The 18371-nt window shown below is 32.1% G+C and overlaps 2 protein-coding genes across 5 annotated transcripts; both read left to right on the top strand.

The window, feature by feature from the left end:
• On the top strand, positions 1775–5626 carry LOC109346946 (ADP-ribosylation factor 1-like). Of its 4 annotated transcripts, none has more exons than XM_019586689.1 (9): positions 1775–1862; positions 1895–2065; positions 2166–2204; positions 2494–2556; positions 3268–3286; positions 4109–4220; positions 4332–4379; positions 4629–4759; positions 5393–5626. In XM_019586689.1, the coding sequence occupies exons 2-9, from the start codon at positions 1963–1965 to the stop codon at positions 5424–5426; spliced, it is 549 nt and encodes a 182-aa protein (XP_019442234.1). In that variant the 5' UTR covers positions 1775–1862; positions 1895–1962; the 3' UTR covers positions 5427–5626. The 4 variants fall into 4 exon arrangements, with proteins under 4 accessions (XP_019442234.1, XP_019442239.1, XP_019442232.1 ...); XM_019586691.1 differs by having other exon boundaries at positions 1794–1865; positions 1898–2065; XM_019586694.1 differs by having other exon boundaries at positions 1784–2065; positions 2166–2208.
• Positions 14313–16047, top strand: LOC109346938 (zinc finger protein CONSTANS-LIKE 5-like). Its single transcript, XM_019586681.1, has 2 exons — positions 14313–15131; positions 15217–16047. The coding sequence occupies exons 1-2, from the start codon at positions 14421–14423 to the stop codon at positions 15601–15603; spliced, it is 1098 nt and encodes a 365-aa protein (XP_019442226.1). The 5' UTR covers positions 14313–14420; the 3' UTR covers positions 15604–16047.

Here is an 18371-nt window from a genome sequence, read left to right as displayed (position 1 = left end):
ACATCTCCATCTTCAGAAACAACGCATGCAAATGCAATCCAGTAGAAAAATACAATGCAAATTTTTTTCTTCTTAACTTTTAAATTTATTTTTTTAATAATAATTTAAAATCAGGACCACTGAATTAGTTTTAGTTAGTCTTTATTTATATGTATAAATAATTTGTTTTTATTGTAAACTATTATTTACTCAATTCATTAAATATTCAATATCATTCATTGAAAGTATTGAATGATATTGAATATTAAATAAAATGAGTGGATGATAGTTTACAATAAAAGTAAATTATTTATACATGTAAATAAAGATTAATTAACTAAAAATATATTTACCACCACATGTACTCATTTTGATTAAGAATTGGACTCTCCATATTTGAGAGTATGTATTTTAGCTTCACACGTGTTAGTTGCATATGTGCAATATTTCTGTTCAAAGGCTATCAATTCAGCATTGGTGTCAGGGCTTTTATGTTGAGGAACTACCAATTGGGGAGTGAGTGAGAGAATGTTGTTGGTGAAAGTTACAAGAAGGAACAAGAAGAGGAGCAAATTGGTTTTCGTTTTTGTAATTGTTGTGTAGCACTGAATTTTGAGCTATGTACCAGGTTGTAGAGGGTTTAATCACTTGCGGTTCAGGGAATGTGAGGCGTAATCGCTAATAGATTTGTGTTATTGATATTTTAATGTTGATAGGTCAAGTAAGATTTGAATGAGAAATGCTCATGGCATTGCCAAATTATGCTCTGTAATCAATGATTGAATGTCACGATCTGAAAATAGCTGCTCACATGACCTGAGTTCTAACACCACTGTTTTTCAAAATATTATGTGATTTTTAATTTTATTATTATATCGGTTTGAACCTGACTTGTTACCTTAGACATGTGAACGTGAATGAAGCATTCTTGCTCATGCTGAGAATGATTGATATCAGTTTAATTGCCATGGAATTGTTGGGATATGGTTAGGTTTGTAATGGAGTGGGACGCCTAACTAAAAATGTTGTGTGAAACTATCATTTTATTATTATATCAAAGTAGCAATGCATATGTACATGTGGGTAATTAACGGTATGCAAATAATAATAAAAAAGGTAATATCTATATATTGTCGGTATAAAAATTTATACTCAATTATTACATTATTTATTATTTAATTGTATTACTTTTTTTAAAGAGTTGATGATTATTGAAAATGAATAATATATAAAACTTTAACACTATTCGTGCATATATTCTTTTCTCACAAAAATCATTGGAGGATGAAAATCTAGCTAGGAACAATAACCTTAAGGGTAGATTAGATAGTTGATTAAATTAAAATCATATCAAGTGATTTTAAAATTTCTTTGATTTTTTCTTAACTTTTATATAACATAGTGTTATTGTTACCGATCAATCCATATAAATTGACTATACCTAATAATATTAAGGATCAACTGTTGTCGCATTCTCAAAGGCCCATGTTGATATTTATAAAATGCATGTTTATAAATCAATTGGTCAATCAAAAAATTTGCTGGTAACAATTTTATATTTAGAAAATTGAAAAACTTAAATGATATAAAAAATATAATATTAAATGTGTCTCAAATTAATAATTTTTTTACTGTTTTAAAACATCTGATAATAGATGTGTTAACTCATATTCATAGTTTAAAGAAACTACATTGATGGATCTCTATGCAATAGTGAGACCATGGCGTAAGCCCAATCTTGGGCCCAAATTTACTAACGTCAATAGTAAAAAAAATCAGTTATTAACGTGTTATGAGGTTCGAGGCAAACAGATTAGCAGATCCCAAAGGCTGAAAGCGTAAGGGCAGAGGACGAGGGAATCAAAATCATCGATTCATCAATCTTCTTCCCTCTTTCCCAATTTCATTAACATCGTTATTCCCTCTTTCTTCATTATGCACACATAATCACACTCTGTCCCTTTCCCTTTACCGAATCAGAAGATGGGTCTAGTTTTCACGAGATTGTTCTCCTCTCTTTTCGGTAACAAGGAAGCTCGAATTCTTGTTCTCGGTCTTGACAATGCTGGAAAAACCACTATTCTCTGTAACCTACTTTTTCTTCTATGCTTCTCATTCCTTCAATTTTGATTTATTGTTTTTATTTTCATATGAATTTGGCGCTTATTTTTTTCAATCCTTTTTAGATCGCCTTCAGATGGGTGAAGTTGTCTCTACCATTCCAAGTTGGTACTCGATATCCTTTTACATTTACATGAATCTTAAACAATCTCTGCATTTTCTGTCGTTGTTGCTTCGGCTCACGATTTATTTTCGGTTTTATCGAGTCATTTAGATTTATTATGTATTGTAATTTTTATCGGGATTTTGAATGTGTTGTGCTGTTTTTGTCTATTTGCATGTATGCATGTTGCTTATAAATATTTTCTATGCATGGATGCTGTTTGTGATATTCCGTATATCATTCTAATTTCTATGTGGTGAATGACTAATCTATTTGATTATTTGATGCAGCAATTGGGTTTAATGTTGAAACAGTGCAATACAACAATATCAAATTTCAAGTCTGGGATTTAGGTAACGACTTTAGTCGCCTCCATTCATGCAAATTGTCTATATTTTATTTTAAGCGATATCGCATATGTTTTCCTTCATCTTGTTTTGCTGAATAGATTTTTGGGGGAACAATAGAGATTGCCTTATTTGAAATTAGTACATTGACCTATGCATGATGAACAAACCATGGAGTTTGATGTCACTGCGCCTCAGATTATTAACTTTAATTTTGTGTTTCTCGCTGAAACTCTCTCGGATTTCATTGCCTAGTGAACTGCATATCAATGGTGTTATATTCTTCTAACTCATGCTAAATTCACACAAGCACACATGGGCTCATGTTTTAGTCTTGAACTCTGTTAGTTTCATTTATGGGTACCATAACAAAACGAGATGTATTAAGTTTGTCCTCTTCTGGACTTAATTATATTTTCTATTGCCATTTTTTAATTCTGATGGTGTCCAAGCAAAGATAAAATTTTGTTCAAAACCTATACAATTCCTTGGTTTTGGCATGTTCTATGCTGCTCATACATTCCTACTTTGTTTGTATTGAAGAAAATAAATACTTTTACTGTAAGACAATTTTAATTGTAGACTTTAGCACTTCGAATATAGTCTATTATATCATCTACAATCATTTGAACTTATAATTGCATGAGACACAATATGCTGTAACATTGTAGGACCTATTTCAATTTCTATTTCTGATAGCAACCTTTGTTTATGCAGGTGGGCAAACGAGCATCAGGTAAGCCTTCTGGTTCCATTCTTGCTTTTTGACTGATGGAGATGGATAATCATTTTTGAATCTATACTTTTAAGAGATAAATAGTGATTTACTTTTGAGTTTGGATATGTATTACAATGCTGAACTCATTTTTGCATTTTTTTAATCATTCTTATTTGATATGAGCTTGTATTTCAAGTGCCCTTGGTTAGCATGCCGGGGAGTATTGTACTACAATTGTAGCTACTGGACTCTTCATGTGCTTCCATTTTTTCTTGGAGTCCTTAAACTCTCCCACATCCCTCTTTACATGTATAAAGTAGTTAACTAGTCATATACTCCTCTATGTGTATGGTGGGTGACACCATAATGCAGGTTCTATTTATAGTAGTATAGACAGATGGCAATCCTTATTACGTATTGAAACGGTACAACAACAACCAAACCTTAATCCTATTAGGTGGGGTCGGCTACATGAGTTGAATGATGCCATAATGCTCTATCATAAATCATCCATTGAAATGGTAGACAATATACAAATGCTTCTAGTAATATTAGTATCTAAAATATAAATGAACAAAAAGTAATTAAAGAAAAGTAATGGATCATGACCACTTTACCTGGTATGGTAAGTAAGTTATAAGGACATCTTCTCAGCTAGTTGTGCTTTTTTTATGCAAATGTGAATTTTTTACGCAGGAGTGGTAGAAAAGAGTATAACTGAAGTGGGACTTATTTTATAATTTCAGGACACTTGGTTAATTTTTGTGTTTTTTATATGTAGTCTCCATTGCTTTCCCTCAACTTTTCTATGGTGTGATTATTTTGGTTTTTTGTCCATAGGCCATATTGGAGGTGTTACTTTCCAAACACTCAAGCAATAATCTATGTTGTCGATTCAAGCGACACCGATAGGCTTGTGATAGCTAAGGAAGAGTTCCATGCAATTCTGGAGGTAAATTGTTCCTGATTTGTGTGTTGAACTAATGTAGTTTATGATTGTGTATGTTTGTGATCTCAGGTTAATAAAATAAATACTAATTATTTTATGAACTTTTTTTGTCAGGAGGAAGAACTAAAAGGAGCCGTTGCTCTCATTTTTGCAAACAAGCAGGTCAGTATTTGATCTATATTAGGATTGTTTCTTGGATTTTCATATTCCCACAAGGGGTATAAGGAAGGAATATGTCAAAAAGTTAGGAGCTGGTATTATTGGTTGAAACCTTTGGTAAATGAATAATATGATGATATTCATTTATATACAAGTAATTAAGTAATTTATATGCATACATTACATACTTGGCAATGGTCAATTTGAAAATTTAATTTTTAATTTGCTTAAATGTTTTCCCCTGCTATACAGGACCTTCCTGGTGCCATTGATGATGCTGCAGTGACGGAGGCTCTAGAATTACACAAGATTAAAAATCGTCAATGGGCTATTTTTAAAACGTCTGCCATAAAAGGTGAAGGACTATTTGAGGGCCTGGACTGGTAAGTTAAATAAATTTGAAGGCTGTTTTCCAATGGAGTTTTGATTTCTCATATCCATATATTATCATATTAGGTAGCTTTGCTACATGTTGACTTGTCCTTTTCATGTTCTTTGCTGTATTTGCCTTTTAGGTTCTGAGGATAATATTTTCCTCCTTATAGCTGTGCTCCCCTCTTTTTTATGTGTAATATATTACTTCCATGATTATAAATAAGAAAGTGCATCCATCTATCTGTGCTTTCAATGGGTAAAATTTTGAATATGCAGTTAGCACGGAATAGTTGCCTAGTGGCCTGTATCATTCACCTGAATGAAGATATTGTAGTTCGTAATTACTGGACAACTTGGCTTGTGGTCATTTGAAAATGTGTTAGACACATGCATAGTTTATATTGTTCCAGAAAATAGGATTAGGTACTTCGATTCTATGTTGTGCAGGTATTCATGTGCTTTAGAGTTATATAATATATTTGGTAATATTTGCAAATGTTATTAATACTTTTTTGTGTTGTTCAAAGTTTAGACCGCTACAAGCTAGAACTCTAGCTGACTGACATAACATTGCAATGCTTTTTTGTTGCACACCTTTGCTGCTGCCGTGCTTAATGTTAATGTGTAAGCTTGTTTTGTAGGTTGAGCAATACACTCAAATCCGGAGGTGCCTAAAAATGTCAGGTTCAACAAGTCATATATCGACTGGTTCATAAATTCGGAAGAAAGGTTCGCTTGGTACTACGGTTTAGCTTTTCATGGCAAATGATGTCATAATATGATTAGTATTGAATGCTCATTCTCGTGTATTCTATTCCATTTTTCGTGTTTAAAGATTATAAATATGAATGGTCATTGGTTGTCTTTTGTTGTGACCTTTTCTTCAGCCCATTTTGTATCTCCAAGTCTTCCCCTTGAAGGCCTTGATATGGTAGGAACTTCTAAAGAAAATTCCCTCTTCTCATCGCACATAATGGGTTTTCATGTGTGAATACCCATTTTGTCCGGCCTATAAAAAGTCTAACATTATCTTAAAAAATAAATAATTTCTAAAAATAAATCAATTAAATAAATGAGTTTCCAAAAATAAATATATATATAAATTTACATTTTTTACTCAAAATAAATTTAATCAAACTCAACAGAAAATCCAAATGGGCTTCAGAAACCCATACAATTCTATCTTAAAATAAGAAAAAGAAATGGTTAATAAATGATTTTATTATTTTTTTGAAAGTTCAACTATAAATAAATAATAAATAATGAAAACTATTTTTTATTAATTTATGTGATTTATTTCAAATTTAATAAAGTAAATAATTTATATGCTAATATCCCATTTGAATTTTAAACAAACAATAAATATTAATATTTTTTTATTTTTCGAAAATATAATTTGCAATAATTAAAACTTATTCAAAGATATTTTTTATTATTTAATTTGGATATATAAAAATAAATAAACACATAAATCAATTTAAAAACATTATTTTTTAAAAACAAAAAAGTATTAAAAATTTTCCAAGTCGAGTTTTGATATCCAAAAAAAAGAGGGAGTGTGTGGTTTGATAATAAAATCAGTTTAAGCTTTGTTAGGATTATATTAGGTTAAAAGTTTTGTATAAATAGAGTATTAGAATTAGGTTAGACTCCATCTTATTTTGCTAAAAAAACACTGCCCAGGAAGAACTTTGCCAAAAAAAGAGAAGAAAAACATTACCCAGAAAAAGAAAGAGAGAGATTTGCCAAAAATCCTACTGTGTGATCCAGTGTGCACGAGAATAGGAGAAGTCATGTGCACCCATCCTCAATACCGTCGGATCAGTCCTTATCACGTCGTTGACCCTTGACTAGCCAACGCAACCAACCACGGTTCGACACGCAGGCGAGTTTACCCCTCCACGCGTAGACACGCACGTACAAGAGCAGAACCCATGTCCAAGGACTCTGATTCGGTGTGTTCAGGGCGTATCATCGACACTGTGTACCCTCCTCCGTGACTAACCAGTGCGTGACAACCAAGTTGGTGTACGTTGTTGTTAGATATTTTATGTAACGGTAAGTGTACCATATCGTACAAGTAATAAAATCTAGTAAAGTACCGGGATATCGTCCTCATTGAGCGGAGTGGATTTACACTAATTCCTACAAGAATCAATTGAGCAGCTATGTACAAGATTTGGTTGGTAAAATTGCATTGGTTTTTAGATATAATCAAATTTAAATAACAATTGAATATATTAAAATAAAATGGTTGGGATTGAAACTCATCATTTTTCCCTTTTGACATCCAAGGATTCAATTCCTAATGAAGTTACTGAATTTGATGCACATTTTTCATAAATCAATTACATCAGTCCCCTGATTGTAACATTCTTAGGTAATCACTCAATTACCAATTCCTTGGATAATCGAATGATTAACTAGCATTAAAATCAAATGTAAAAGCAATTCCTACATCATTGTCCATCCCTAGATCCCTAGATCAATTATGTAGCAAGAAAGATAATCTAAATCCGGTATCAAGTTTAACTTCCCAGCAATCTTGAATGTTCTATTGCTGGACAATGGAACCTTCAAGATTAGATTCCTTTCACAATCAAATACCTTCAATATCTTGTCTGCCATCAACATTGTGTACCCTATTTCGAGCAATTGTCCAAGGTTTAACAAATTGCTCTTCATATTTGGTACATACAATACATTGTGAATGTATGCTAGTTTTCCATCCTTCCTTTGGATTGAAATATCGCCAATCCCCTCTGCCTCAATAGAGCTATGATCTGCAAATTTCACCCTACTTTTGGCATCAAGATCACAAACCAATCTTTGTGACCTGTCATGTGGTTAGAGGAGCTTGTGTCAAGATACCAACAATCTGTTTTGACTTGTTCCTTATCTGTAGTGGCCATAAGCAATACTTGTTCTTCATCAGAATCATCATGAGCCATTCTTACCTCAATTTCTAATCCAACATTGCTCTATTTGAATCTACACTCACTTGCATAATGGCCAAAGTTCTTGCAATTGAAGCATTGTACCTTCCTCTTATGAAGTCTCTTTTTATTTCTTCTAAGAGCTTGATCCTGCATACCGAACCAGATTCTTGTATGGTTCCTTCTTGGTTCTTCACTTTGTCATTTTTCCATCTACCTTTGAGTTTCTTTTGGAAGCTTCCTTGACCAGAAGACTTCTTGGAGAACTTGGCTTGGAGGGCATGCTCAGAATCATTTTCTTGATTCCTCTCCTTAATTCTCTGTTCATGTGCCTCCAATGAGCTTTGCAACTCATCAATCTTGAACACTTCAAGATCCTTTGACTCCTCCATAGCTACCACTATATGATCAAACCTAGATGTTAGAGTTCTCAACACTTTCTCACCCACCAATTGATCTCTCATCACTTCACCACATCCTTTCATCATATTTGTTAAGGATCTGATTTTGGTGAAGTAGTCTGAGATTGAGTCACCTTCTTTCATTTTCACAAGCTCATACTCCCTTCTCAAGGTCTACAACTTTACTTTCTTTACTTTCTCCCCCCTGCATAGCTTCTTTCAAGATTCTCCCAGGCTTCTTTAGATGTCTTAGCATTGGAGATCTTTTCAAAGTTAGCTTCATCTACACATTGGTGTATTAGAAACAAAGCCTTGCAGTCCCTTTTCTTGCATTCTCTAAAGGTGGATCTCTAGATTTCAGTAGCATCTTCACCAACTGATTGATATCCATTCTGCACTATATCAAGAACTTCTTGATATCCAAAGAGGACCTTCATCTACACACTCCATCTTTCATAGTTCTTACCAACCAATGTGGGCAATGTCATTGTGAAGCCATTATTATTTGCCATGGAGGTGAATTGAGATTGTCCCTGGATCGAAGAAAGAACCAATGATCTGATACCACTGTTGTTCAAATCACTGTTTATGGCACTTGAATAAACACACAGTTGTGTATGTTTAAAGAAGCAGAACAAAGAAGAAGAAAGAGAAGGAATGAAAGACGAGTGAAGAAGAGAAGTATGGGATAAATGATGGATTAGAAAAAGAAGAGTAAGTGAACAATGAATAGTAATCTTTGTATATTCAGCAAAAGTAAAACTTAGTTAGATTACAAACTATACTTACTATATATAGTTGCTTACAACTAACTGCCTTTCTGTAATATGGAAGTAACCTAACAAATACAATCTGAATTATGAAATAACAATTTTTTACGCCCAAATCATGATCAAATATCATCTACCTACTATTAGTTATATATTACAAAAATGGTGTGAGTATGGTGATTTTATGACCAGCTTATCGCATGGAGAAACAATAAAATTCTTTAATTTGTACATCAGGAAATGACAAAAATGTATTTTGAAAATAACTTCAATGTTTAAGTGAAAGATTACGATAAAGAGAAATAAAAAATGTATACAACGATGTTGTAAGAGTTTTTTACATTATTATTGCATTATTCACCATTCATTTTCAACCATCGTTAACTCTTAAATAAAAATAATATAATTAATTTTAGATAATACATTGTGAATAAATCTTTATAGTACTGTCACACTCCATATATATTGCAATCTAAGATAAATATTTGTTAAGATAATCAAAATTTGTATACAAAGCCAGGGAAATGGAATTTGATGAAATAGGTTCTGTTTTATTATGCAGGTGTAGTGAAATTTGATCCGAAGCAGGGAAACAATTGAAGTCCAAATTCTAACACAGACTACTTTGTACATTCTTTGATAGCAGAGGCACAAGCTGATGAGAGAATTGTTGCCACCCATGCTGCAATGGGAGGTGGCACTGGCTTTAAGTTGCTCCAAAAGCGATTCCCTGAAAGATGCTTTGATATTGGGATAGCAGAAAGTGCAGAACAACATGTTGTAACCTTTGCTGAAGGCCTTAAACCCTTCTGCACAATTTACTCTATTTTGTTCAGGTCATAAATTATTCAACTAAATTTGGCCGCTTGCCCACATTATATTTAAAATTTTATATTATTGTGACTCATTATATTTCTAGAAAAACTAAAATATTAAATGATTGATTTTTAGGAATAATCACATATTGAAAAGTATTAGTTCATTAATAAAAAAGAAGTGGAGATATTCTTTCCCGAATAAAAAAACTTAAATTTTTTGTGGTTATTTATAAGGAAAAATTAAATTACATATAAAATCTTAAATGCAGTTATGGAATGAAGGGGGTGATGAGCAACTAATGCGGAAAGGTATGCAATGACAAATTAGAATGTTCTCTGTGGGTGGTGGATTCTCTCTATTGTAGAAGGAGAGAAGTACCTCAAAATCAAAAGAAAAAAATAATGTTATATGACATTTTTATTCACTAAATATAATTATATTATACTTCTATTCATAAAAACAAATGTAAAAGTAATAACTTTCTACATGAAGAGGAATCTAATTCATTAATCTCAAACAAGTGCAAGTATCCTTCAAAAAAATTAATCAATATTACTGATTTAAAACTACTTTTAAATAAATTCTTGTATTAAACGATTAAACTTATTATAGTCTCATATTTTAATATTGGGTTATGTAGATCATGACATGACATAGGGTGACCGTAGTTCTCTTTAGGAAATTAAAAGATTATTATCAGAAGAAGACGAAAGTAGCCTTTTGGAGTCTCGTGTTTAAACTTTAAAACGACTATCACTCATCGGAGATAAGATTCATCATTTCCACCAGCAAGCACCATGGCCAACCCTCTTTCTGTCTTTTTCTTCTTTTTCTCGATAGATATTTTCTTTTTTCACCACCGCCCAACAAAGATGGCTTGGAGTTATGCTGTTATTATTCTTTTCAAAGGGAAAATTTGTGCAAAATTATACCTTTTCAATGGCTCAGTGCAAAATTATTCTTATCACTTATTTTATGTCTAATCGTTTCACATCTTTTATCATCAGTTCTCCTTATTTAAAATGTTATGGCTTTAAATTTTATACAGATATTTGTAAACATAGAACTAAATATTACATTGTGTTTTTTAAAATGATAAGTAAAAAATGTGAAAAAAATATATATACTGACGATGTATAAGTTTTATACGCTGTCATTCCATATTACTATTTATGTTTAATTATGGTTCAAATAAATGGTAAATAATAATATGCATGTGTATAAATCTTTACACTAAATTTTATTTTCAACACATAAGATATTATACTCCTAAACTTAAATATAAACAGAAAATTCCTAAAACACAAAAGCCTAATACATGAAAAATAATATATAGCTATAAGAAAAATAACATGTCACGATATTTTATTTATTAATAATTAATTTAGAAATAATATATATTACTTTTTATGATGTAAGAAGATTTGTATAAAAATTTGATAAGAGAAAATATATTACTCTTGTGAGAAAATAGAGATCACATGTCTAAATATTATATCTTCATCTTTATATTTTTTATAAAAAAAATTAGTTAAGTATTATCTTTTAATTAAGTATGGACACAAATGGGACATTTGATCTTCATTTTCTAAGAATGACATTTTTTGCGAAAGAAAATATATTATTTGTAAGGAGTGATTGAAAATATATATTTATATTAGGAATTGAATGATGAAGTAATTTTCGGATGATTGATAGAGTGGTATAGCATATTTTTCCTCCCCTTTTCTAACATTGCTTGAAGGCTTTCTGAGTTTCTGCTTTCACATTTATGTAGAGGGTAGAGAGATAAACGGTCCCCATAAGGCACAGAGAAATCACGATCCAATATCCTACTGTAGCATTGTTTGACTTTCTTGTAGTGGCTTTGGAGTTTGGACACAATGATTATGACACCCATTATATTTATAGCATAGTCCGTAAGTGATAAAATATTTACTATCACCTCTCAAGAAAGTAGAGAACGTTAATGTGTGTTGGGAAGTCCAAGTTTATTAATTTTCCAAATTATAGATCTGTATTTTTCTTATATAAAATCACTCTTTAAAATATTTTATCACCAATTTTAAGCTTTGAGTTTAATACTTTTTTAATATTTATTGATCCATATCGTGTGTCCTTTTTTATCCTATAATATTTATTTCCTTAAGAAAATATACCTAAATGGAATGTTGATGAGGATACTTTAAATCATTAGTTAAAGATATACAGTAAATAATTTTTTTAGAAAGTTTTATGTTCAATGCATTGAAAAATATACAGTTGCCATATCCCAATAAAAGAAATATACAGGTGCCATATTGTCTTAGCATCAAAATAAGAAATGCTCATTCATACTATTTTCATTTAACATGTTGCGCAAAGGAGTGCTTGTATTTGTATCTGATCATTTGTTAAGTGTTAAGAATGTATTATGTGACTTTAAAACTTAAAATGTTCCCCAGAATAATGAAAACGTCATTATAAAATCAGTCCTAGCCATGTGCCAAACACGAGAGTAATTAAAGTACTCATAAGCTAAATAAAATATCTTTCATGTTTCAAAAATAATACTATCCCCTTGCCTAACAAATAATTAAAACATAAATACTATACCTGCTATGAATAAATAAATGTGGAAAAAAATAGTTATACATCTTGCGTTATTTTTCACTATCACGTTTGATTTGGATTTATCACACGATGACGTTTTTCTTTTCTCAATATAATTCAACGGACTCGAGAGTTTGGGTCCCTGTGGAAAGAAAGGCAGTGACTCATATATATCACATGAGAAGAAGTGATGCATAAATGGATATTTGTGTCTTCCAAATAACAAGTATCTAAAGGGATAGCTCTTAGAGTCCCCTCAACATTTCATAAAATAAATAAATAATGTTCTCTATGCATATGTAATATGAAAAGATACATTTCTCCTTAGGCTTGTCAACCATACCATAAAAAGATTTAATCACCAATCACTCATTTATGTTGGAAAATACTGAATAATTATGATAAATTATTAATTAAAAAGCTAATTCCAAAGTTCTTCATTGGTTTGTGTTTAAGAGATAATTAAATAATATAATTATTTTGATAAATTTTGATTAAAATACAATGATTTAATTCTTATCTATATCAACAATTAAGATAGAGACATAAGTGGTAAAAACATTAAAAAAATAAGAATATAGTTAAAAAAGAATATATAGTTCAATTTTAAGTTTCTAAAATACTAAGATATTTGAAATAAAATGGAAAACTAAAACATCAAGATATAAGAAATGGGGATGCGGTGTGGCAAACATCATAGTTTGGCCTTGGCCTTGGTGTGGTGTGGTGCACATCATGGGCTGACCTTGGCTTTGATTCTGGCACAATGTGGCACACACCCAACACAATGTGTGTGCTTCTGATTCGGCTGTTAATGCACTTGCTTAACATATCATGTTAACTTCATCGTTGACTTTGTGGGTTGATTCATTTGATAGTGTTATCATGATTAGGTTTGGATCAGGGCTCAATATAAAAGAGGAAGATATTCATAATTAATATTATATGTGCATGTCTTAGAAGCTTTTCAAGAACACTTTAAAAAACCGGTCATCTAAAACTAATTTGAAGTAATCACTTTTTTTGAGGTAAGTTGGTAGTCACTTTATTATTAAAAATTAACATATTGACTCATTGCAATTATCAGTTCATCACTTATATAATCTATTTAGAGAGACTTTAGCACATACACCAACAATTACATCTATAGTACTCGAGAGAGCTTAAAAGTTAATACTCTAGATAGTTACCTTGGTGAACTGAATAGTACATAAAATGCTTTCCATATACAATCTACAAATGAAGTGATTTTAAATGCAATTTTCAAGCAACTAGAAATATTTGCAACCTAGCAAAATAGATGATGCTTTCTTTACAATGTTTCATCCTATTCCCATGTGGTTTTGTTACCCCCATTCCTACCAAGTGCCAACTTGGGAGCATGTCGCCTCATCACAACTGTGCTTCACGATAATAATTTGAGCATTCATTATATCTAATGTCCGTGTAGGCCCCACCTTGGCACAGACATAACACGATGATAACTACTACTCCCCAATAACATATTTATATATGAGTGAGGATCATCTCTCTTAGATCGTATCATATTTTACCATATGAATAAAAGAAAAAAATTTAAAACAAAAAATAATAAAAAGTCATATTTTGATTGATTTGAAATATGAAATAAGATATTCTTCGCAACAAATAATTTCAATCCATCTATATACTGATAATATTTTTTGTCTCAGCCAACCATTTTTGTGTAGGTAAGAATCCTCTGTCCTAAAAAAATCTTGTTCTCATGTCTGTAACCAATAGTTTTTCTTAAAATAATATAAAATATTAATTTATGTTTTTTATATTTTCTTTTCTCAATTAATTGACACGTTTTGATTGGTTTGGTACACCATTGGAGACACCAATATGTACACGAGATCTGCATCCTTTTTGTGTGGCCAATACACTACCCACGTGTCTACTACTGATTCGTCATCACCTAGATTTCCTCAATGTGACAAGGCACTTGCTGAAGGAGACATTATTTCGAAGACATGTGATATGTGTTTGCACTTATTGATATATAATAGAAAACCCGCACCCAAAGAAATCAACTCATCTAACGTTTAACTTTGTTCTCCCTTCCTGTTCCATTCTAAAGAAGCTTGTTAGCATAGTGGAAATTATTACAAAAAGTGTTTTTTCTTTCATATGGGAATTGAGGAGGGAGGAATTAATCTAAAGGGCTTGAGGAGTGGCTGGAGTGTGCCGCCGAAGCTATGTGACTGTTGTAAGTTAGCTTCGGCTGCTCTCTTCTGCCACTCTGATTCGGCTTTTTTATGCATAGCCTGCGATTCCAAAATTCACTCTGTGAATAAACTTTCTTCACGCCACGAGCGCGTGTGGATGTGTGAGGTTTGTGAGCAAGCACCTGCTGCGGTCACGTGCAAGGCAGATGCTGCTGCCCTCTGCGTCACGTGCGATTCAGATATCCACTCCGCCAACCCACTCGCCCAACGCCACGACCGTGTCGCGGTGGAACCTTTCTTCGATTCTGCTGAGTCCATCGTTAAAGCTTCCGCTGCTAATTTCATGTTTGCGGTTCCCACCGACGATGCTGTTGCGTCCAACGGGTACAACCAGGATGATTCATGGGTCATTCCGAATCCGAATTATGGGTCCAAAATCATCGACGCCCCTGATATAAAATCAAGGGAAATGTTCTTCTCTGAAATGGACCCCTTTATTGATTTCGATAACTCAAATAATTTCTTTCATAATGGAAACGATAGTGTTGTTCCTGTTCAAAACAAACCCGTTCCTGTTATGAACCATAATCCCTCAGAGGCTTGCTTTGATATCGATTTTTGTAGATCAAAGCTCTCTTCTTTCAACTACCCATCTCATTCTATAAACCAAAGTGTAAGTACACCACTCTATATCAATATAAAGTTTTTGTTAAAACCAAAATCGAATTAACGTTGTAAATTATTTTATTTTATGACAGGTTTCTTCTTCTGATGTTGGAGTGGTTCCAGATAAGAACACGGTTTCAGAGATATCGTACTCTTTCGGAATCAACAGTTCAGATTCGAGTGGTATGGTTTCAGGGGGTAATAGCCAGAACCAAGCGACGCAGTTATGTGGGATGGATCGTGAAGCGAGGGTGCTGAGGTATAGAGAGAAGAGAAAGAATCGTAAGTTCGAGAAGACTATTCGTTATGCTTCACGAAAGGCTTATGCTGAAACCCGGCCCAGAATTAAAGGTCGGTTCGCTAAACGAGCTGAACTTGAGTCAGATGTGGATCATCTTTATAGTTCCTCTAATGATGTTGTTTCTGTTCCTGCAACTTTCATGCTGGACACTCACTACGGCGTCGTACCGTCCTTCTAGTAAAAAATGAATTACCAAACAGGGTGTGTATGACAAGAGTGTCTCTAACTCTCTTTTCAAGTATTTGCTAAAAATAATGTTAATGATTAATGAATGTCTGGGAAGCGTTGATTATAATGAAAACTAGAATGAAGATGTAGCTACAGCCGTTGATCTTGAAACCATGATTCAGAACTTATGGAGCTTCAGATTTCTATCAGTTTTCAGCTAGAAAAGCCCGTTTACCTTTTTTAGGGTACTTTATGTTCGTAATCATTTTGTGTAGAATTAGAATCTGTATTGTATTAAACTCTTTTCACTGCTTTCCTTTTCCAGTAAAAAGTGTATTTTCCCAATCGAATCACGGATCTCTTACCCCATCCCTATTGGGTGGCACTGCCCAACTATATGTATTAACTTTTCGGATACGAAGGGTATCTTAATTTGACTTCTTAATTTTTTAATGAAGGTACTACAAAGATTAGGAAATGTCTTAATCCTTTGGTTCCTTTTCAAGTTTCAGCTTTTTTAGAAGAGTTTTATTTTTATATACTTGTCATTTAAGAAATATTAATTGTTTTTATGAACTATATCCTTACGATAATGGGTAAAAAGATATCGTCAAAATGTACAATTGAGAGAATTTAGATAGCAAATAAATTTAATTTAAAGCAATTAATGGTGATAGTCTTCTGAATTACCAAGAATGTGTTAGTCTATAGAATGTGTTAGTCTATAAGAAGATGCTATTAGTAGTATCAAAAAGGGAAACTAATGAAGTCTTAAGAGTGGTGAAGGGAAATGGATATTATAATTTATACTTGTGGAAAAAGGTGTTTTCCAGATTTTTCTGCAGCAAAAATAGGAAGGGGCTAGGTTCTCAGTTTCTAAGACCCATGACAGGTTGGGTTTGTAAGGAAGGCAACCAAAAATCACATTTATTGCATATACAAATACAGAGACACTGAACTTTGACTATAACGATCTTGTATATCAGTGGGTGGGTGTGTGGGACAACGCATCTTCATCTGAATTCGTGACCCACCACTAGTGTGAAGAGAAATTTGCTTCAATAGCTGCAGATTTGAATGCATTATTATACTACAGAATCACGTATATTAATACAAATATATAAATTTAGTTTTTAAAAAATCAATATTTTCAAAATATATTATAACTGACAATGACATTTGAAGGTAGACAATTACACACACTAATTAAGAAAAGGTCAAATAATTTAGGAGGAAGCAAAGCAAATGTCACCAGAACAATTATTTATCTGAACCAAAAATATATATTCTACCCTTTTTTAGTTTTATCGGACTCGGGGGAAATTGTTTCTAATGAAAAATATATACAATACAAAACTATATAATAAATAATAACACTTAATATCTTGAGAATATGCCTAAGTTAGACTGTATTAGCTATGCATATGGAGAAAATTTAACATTCTATGTGGGAAGTCAAAAATGTATTTGGTTGTGAACTATAATTCAAAACATGTGAGAGAGTTGTGGTATGTTGTTTAGAAAATAGTCATGACTATTATGTTGGAAGATAATATTACATGTACTGAGAAAAAAATGATACATTGTGGAAGAGTTTGACTCATATTCAATATTGGAGAAGAAAATACTTATTTTAGTGTAAAGGATAAAAATTTATTCTCACTATAAATAAGGGGATACAAGTGCCATTATATTTTTTTGTCATTTCATAAAAACTCAAAAAAATGATGATTTCAACAAGTTCCTTCAAGTAATAATCTAGCATTATTTTTACACAGTCAATAATAAGTGAAGCATTCAAATAACTTAAACACAAGATTGGTCTTTCATGGTTAAGATATTTTATCACGTGAGAGGGCAATAAATACCCATTGTACTCTCTTCCCCTTAGAATGATTTTGCATCATTGCATTTTCTTTACAAAAGTTTTTAAGGAGACACTATTTGACGTATTAAAGTATGTCCTGATCTTTGTCATTCATTAGGTTTTTGTCTAATTGGAATTTTCTTTTAATGTTTTAACGAGGCATATTCTTTGCATTAATAGAATGTTATATAATATATGTATTTACTTTAGTAGATGACTATCCTTAACTTAATGTTAATGTTTATTCTTATGATAATTTAAGTTGAAACTACATTAGAGATAAGATTAACCTTTTCCTATGAATAGACCTAATATGACATTCTAAACATACAAATGAAATGCAACTTCTATCGTCTTGTCTTTTCCCTCTCTCCTATTTTTCTCCATTCTTCTATTGCTTATTCTTATATTATTTCATAACAAAACTTTTTTTGAGAAAAAAACTTTAAAAATATAATACAAATGAACGATAAAGAATTTATTGACTATATATGAATCTCTACGTATACATATTAGAATCCACTTTTTATATATATACAATCAGAAAACTGATACGTTGGTCCTATTAATTATTGCGAGATGGAACATTGAAGACGAAAAGGTGTCGGTCTAATCGTTGCACGTGGTGTCACTATCAAATGGGCTCCACAATGGGCCCTTTCCCACAACCCTTCACGTGCCCACCAGCCCAATCCCTTCTCCACAACACTGTCCAAAGTGGTCCATTTCTTATCACTATCATCACCCCACTACGAGCCCACAAAGTTAAGGAATTCACAGTCAACACTACTCCAGCTCAATCAATAATACATCAATACCATAAACATGTTAAACAATATAAGAAAACGGTAGAAATGTACTTACTCCAACAATAAATTAATGTCAGCTAGTAATTCTAGTGAATTTTAATG

The sequence above is a fragment of the Lupinus angustifolius genome, chromosome LG01 (assembly GCF_001865875.1).
Source record: "Lupinus angustifolius cultivar Tanjil chromosome LG01, LupAngTanjil_v1.0, whole genome shotgun sequence".
Classification (NCBI taxonomy): domain Eukaryota; kingdom Viridiplantae; phylum Streptophyta; class Magnoliopsida; order Fabales; family Fabaceae; genus Lupinus; species Lupinus angustifolius.
Note: the sequence above shows the minus strand (reverse complement) of the source record. Positions and strands in the feature narration are given on the sequence as shown.